The 4,824-nt window shown below is 50.8% G+C and overlaps 2 protein-coding genes across 2 annotated transcripts; both read left to right on the top strand.

Moving 5' to 3' along the window:
- The first annotated feature begins 463 nt into the window (after positions 1 to 463).
- On the top strand, positions 464 to 1,020 carry LOC119246596 (late histone H2B.L4-like). Its single transcript, XM_037512955.2, has one exon. It carries the CDS (start codon positions 491 to 493, stop codon positions 926 to 928), a length of 438 nt encoding a protein of 145 aa, XP_037368852.2. The 5' UTR covers positions 464 to 490; the 3' UTR covers positions 929 to 1,020.
- A 1,506-nt stretch (positions 1,021 to 2,526) lies between these two features.
- Positions 2,527 to 3,013, top strand: LOC129145866 (late histone H2B.L4-like). Its single transcript, XM_054695627.1, has one exon. The coding sequence runs from the start codon at positions 2,551 to 2,553 to the stop codon at positions 2,950 to 2,952; it is 402 nt and encodes a 133-aa protein (XP_054551602.1). The 5' UTR covers positions 2,527 to 2,550; the 3' UTR covers positions 2,953 to 3,013.
- Positions 3,014 to 4,824: the final 1,811 nt, after the last annotated feature.

A 4,824-nucleotide genomic window follows, 5' to 3' on the forward strand; every position in this document is an offset into this window, starting at 1 on the left:
GAGTTCCTGCTCTAGTCGCGCTTTCTCTAGGAAAAGTAGAGCTTAAGATGTAGAGAAAGAACCCAGTAGTGGTGTCTGTTTCCTCATGGCTGTGTGGACTGTGGCCGCCGGAATCGCTCAAAGCCAAAACTAATTTCAATACTTAAAACGCATTTAGTGAGGACTTGCAAAGCTCTGGTGCTTTAATCACAACTCAGTTCACGTTTTCAGACGACCGTTAGTTCTACAAGGCAGCTTTCAACGATTTTCTGAGGGACGTTACAGAAAGGTGAGAGGTCACCAAATGCCACTCAGCCGTGCTATCAGCCAGCCAATCCCATCCGACTCGATGTCTCCTTGCCTCGTGCTTGCCCCCGCTCAGCAGTACATTTGATCCAATGAGAGGTGGCCATTGCCAAGACGTCAGCAAAGGCAGACCCTATAAATGGGCCACCGCCCCTCAGCAGGCACCATTGTCCTTCCTGTCAGCTACCAGGAAGTTGACTCCAAAATGGCCGATCCTGCCGTCGAGGCTTCGACTGAGGAGACCCTGGGCTCAGGGGAGCCGGCAAAAGCCAAGCCGCAGAGCCTGAAGCGGAAGCAGAAGCAGAAGCACAAGCAGCCCCCCAAGCAGAAGCAGCCAGCGCGCCAGCGGCGGGCCAAGAACCGAAGGGAGAGCTTCGCCCCCTACTTCCCTCAGGTTCTCAAGTGCGTCCACATGGGCCTGAGCCTTTCGCAGGAGGCAGTGAGCGTCCTGGATTCCTTCGTGAAGGACATGTTTGAGCGCATCGCCCAGGAGGCCGGCCACCTGGCCCGCACCACCCAGCGCGCCACCCTCACGTCCAGAGAGATCCAGACGGCCGTGCGCCTGCTGCTGCCCGGCGACCTCGGCAAGCACGCCGTGAGTGAGGGCACCAAGGCCGTCATCAGATACAGCCACTCGGAATGAGCCTCTCGTCAGGGCCACCAAAACCACAGGCTCTTTTCAGAGCCCCCAAACCAAAGGCTCTTTTCAGAGCCACCTCCCTTGGCACAAAAAGACCTGTAGCTCTCCCAACACGGCCCGCTGGCCCTCCAGCTGGCGGCGCCCTGCCCGTGCCACCCACCCTTGCTTCCCCCAATAACTAATACGATCCAAACTGGTAGAGTCGCGGTAACCATCATGTCAGCGGAGACAGACTTCTCATAACAATAGTGTATGAGAGATGCCCTCATGGGGCACTGACTTAGATTTTTTCTGGGTGGATCCTTAGTGGGAAGTGTAAAATAAACATATACCCATAAGAATTTAGCCTTCACTCACAATCTCCAAATAGTGTCCAGTGGAAGTCTCGGGCTTCTCTTGTTTATAGCATCACATAAAGGTATAAAACAATACAATTTACTGTGTTTATATGTATAATTATAGTTGTTATTTATCTCACATAAGAAATTTATTTAAATATAAAACCATGACCAAATCACACGCAGAAGTAGTTATGTCTACAATTTCCAGAATTGAATCATTTTTTCATTACCCTGTTTTTGAAATTTCTCTTCCATTCATTCCAGTTCATTTTGCTTCATTCTATTTCAGCTCAGAATATTCAGCTTTGAAAGCACACAGCCTTCTCGGCTTCCATCTCACAGGTGATAGGAATTTCCATTGTGAACAACTCAAACGCCACAGTCATGTGGCTAGGATTCCAGGAGTCACAGCCACTGGCCCAAAGTGTCAAATATATCCCTTTATTTGAAAGTTTGCACTTTAAAACAAACAGTAAATATTTGACACACTTGAACTTTTAAGTAATTTGCCCTTAACACTGGTGAATTGGATGTAGAACTTGTAAATAAAGTCATTCTTAGTCATTTATAGAAAATCTAGATGAAGTACAAACAGTGGGCGAGAATGGAGATGTCTGCCTCGCCATGTGGGTTGCACTCTCGCCATGTGGGTTGCTCCCTGGCCGGCTGGGGCTAGAACTCACGCTGCCGAGGCTGCGGATTACCTCATACTGCGGTGCTTTAACCCTCTACGCCACCAGGGAGGCCCCTGTAACTATTCTTTTAAAAGGACGATTATGGTAAAAGAATAGCGAATGACCCGTCATGATCTTGTTTTGGACCTCGTGGCAAACTCCTCATCTTTCAAATATTTTCGTTTTACCAATAATGAAACATTATTATCTGAGCCCAGTGACAGCGCACACATTCGATTTCTATTTAATTTCTATAGTTCAAATGTGTTTGGTGAGGGCTGTCAAAGCTCTCGTGCTTTAATCACAGCTCAGTAGATGGTTTCAGATGACCATTTGCTGTACGGGGCAGCTTTCACCGATTTCCTGAAGAGCTCATAGGAAGATTAGAGGTCACCAAATGCCAGTCCCCCATGATGCCCTGCAAGAAGACAAACCAATCCCATGTGACCAGACGCCTAGTCTGCCTAGAGACAGCCCACCCCGGTTGCATTTCACCCAATGAGAGGTGGCCATTGCCTAGACGGCAGGGGAGGCAGCCCCTATAAATAGGCCACCTCCCACGGCCGCCACCATTGTGCTTCCTGGCAGCAGTCGGGAAGTTGACTCCAAAATGGCCGACCCTCGCGTCGAGGCTTTGAACGAGAAGACCCTGTGCTCCGAGGAGCCAGCAAAAGCCAGCCCGCAGGGCCTGAAGCAGAAGCAGCCAGAGCGCCGGCGGCGCGCCAAGAACCAAAGCGAGAGCTTTGCCACCTACTTCCCCCGGGTTCTCAAGTGCGTCCACATGGACCTGAGCCTTTCGCAGCTGACCGTGAGCGTCCTGGATTCCTTCGTGAAGGACATGTTCGAGCGCATCGCCCAGGAGGCCGGCCACCTGGCCCGCTCCACCCGGCGCGCCACCCTCACGTCCAGGGAGATCCAGACGGCCGTGCGCCTGCTGCTGCCCGGCGACCTCGGCAAGCACGCCGTGAGTGAGGGCACCAAGGCCCTCATCAGGTACACCCACCGCCAGTGAGACGCCCGTCCGGGCCACCAAGACCAAAGGCTCTTTTCAGAGCCCCCAAACCAAAGGCTCTTTTCAGAGCCACCTCCCTTGGCACAAAAAGACCTGTAGCTCTCCTAACACGGCCCGCTGGCCCTCCAGCTGGCGGCGCCCTGCCCGTGCCGCCCACCCTTGCTTCCCCCAGTAACTATGCGATCGAGGCTGGTGCAGTCGCGGTAACCCTCATGTCAGGGGAGACGGACTTCCCATGGCCGTAGTGTATGAGAGATGCCCGCGAGGGGCCCTGGCTTAGGTTTTTTCAGGTTTGGTCTCTGTGAGGTGTAAAGTGAAGATAGACCCCTAGGGATTTAGAGTTCACGCACATTCTCCAAAGTGTCCAGTGTAATTTTCCAGGCGCTCTTTAGCTTGATATGCAGCACACAAAGGTATAAAACCACTTTAATTTGCTACACACACACACACACACACACACACACACACACATATTTTTTCCCTTCATGCTATGTCACTATTTCATTAACAGGAAAGAAAACTATTCCTTATTCACCTGACATTGTATATTTTCGGGATCCTGGCCATTTATTCGATAGCTCATTGATAACCTCAATCTCTTTCATTGTCGTAGCCTTTAAAACCTTTTGAGGGGAGGAGGTTTGGGTTTCAATTCTGTAACTTAGAGTTTCTTCAAATGACACATTCGGTCAGTTTTTCAATGGTGTCATAGATAGTTGAAAACTAACCTTTAAATAGAATAATCTTAACTATATTATTCATTTTGCCTCACTGTTGAGGTCACGTGTACCTACAACTCTGTTTTTTCTTTCAGTCAACGGTGCTCACAGTTATTCAACAATTACGTAGTTGACTTAAGTGTAATGAGGAGAGAATTTTAATTTTGGTTAATGTTCAAGGCTCTTTTACCACCTTATAAATAGGCCTGTTTCTCTTTTCAGTATCTGCAGGTGGGTTTTGCTGTTCTTCCAAGTTGGCGTTAAAGGTTTTGGACCAGAATTTGGCAGGGGTGGTCACTTAGCCGAGTTCCTAATTTTTCAGGCGCTCCGCCCTGAGTTCGACATTTCCTGCTCTAGTGAGAGTGACTTAGGGCGGCAGGAACAGGTGATTTGGGGTCCGTGGACAAATGGCCCGAGCGAGACCAGCGTGTAACACCTGGCACCATGGATCTGGGTGGCTGAGGTCAGACACTCACCGAACTGAAGCTGAAATTTCTACCACAGGGTGCTCTCCTTGGCGGCTTCTCAGTGCTCCTGTGGGGGCTGCGGGAAGCTCCTAGGTGGTGTAATTATTCCATGCCTTCTCATTGGCCCTTGCAGGCCCACCCAATCACATTGAACATCATGGCTTATTGACAGGGCTTCCTGCACATTTCAGCCAATCAGACTTGCAAGTATGTCAGCCTCATTTGAATACAGGACATATAAATAGCCTCTGCTCCCTTGCCGGCACGCCTCTCTTTGGCTGGGGTACCCAGAGCGCCGTGGGTCCTGGCTGAGCAGCTTTCTAAATTGTCTTCACAAGAAAGGCTTTAAGAAAGCCACTTCCTGGGGCCTCCCTGGAGGTGCAGGGGGTTGAGCTCAGCGCTGTGGGGCTGTCCGCGGCCTCTGCAGCGCGACTTCCATCCCAGGCCAGCCGGGGAGCAGCCCACACGGCACAGCAGACCTCTCCTGGCGCACCTGCTGCTCCCCTCAGCAGAGTATTTCAGTCAGGCTGCCCGTTCTGTTTCCCGCTCTGTCTCCAGTGGATCCTCTCGCCTCCCGCGCCTCTGGCCTGTACCCCAGATCTTGTGTGCATAGGTAAATAAATCTTAAAAAACAAAAGGAAAGAAAGCCACTTCCAAAACAGAGAGGGAAGATAGGAAAGAGACGT

Source organism: Talpa occidentalis, unplaced genomic scaffold, assembly GCF_014898055.3.
Source record: "Talpa occidentalis isolate TD23 unplaced genomic scaffold, MPIMG_talOcc4v2.1 talOcc4.15, whole genome shotgun sequence".
Taxonomy (NCBI): Eukaryota; Metazoa; Chordata; class Mammalia; order Eulipotyphla; family Talpidae; genus Talpa; species Talpa occidentalis.

What these genes read in the sequence shown, in the direction of transcription:
- LOC119246596 (XM_037512955.2), top strand. Translation starts at nt 491, where the DNA reads ATGGCCGATCCTGCCGTCGAGGCTTCGACTGAGGAGACCCTGGGCTCA.
- LOC129145866 (XM_054695627.1), top strand. Translation starts at nt 2,551, where the DNA reads ATGGCCGACCCTCGCGTCGAGGCTTTGAACGAGAAGACCCTGTGCTCC.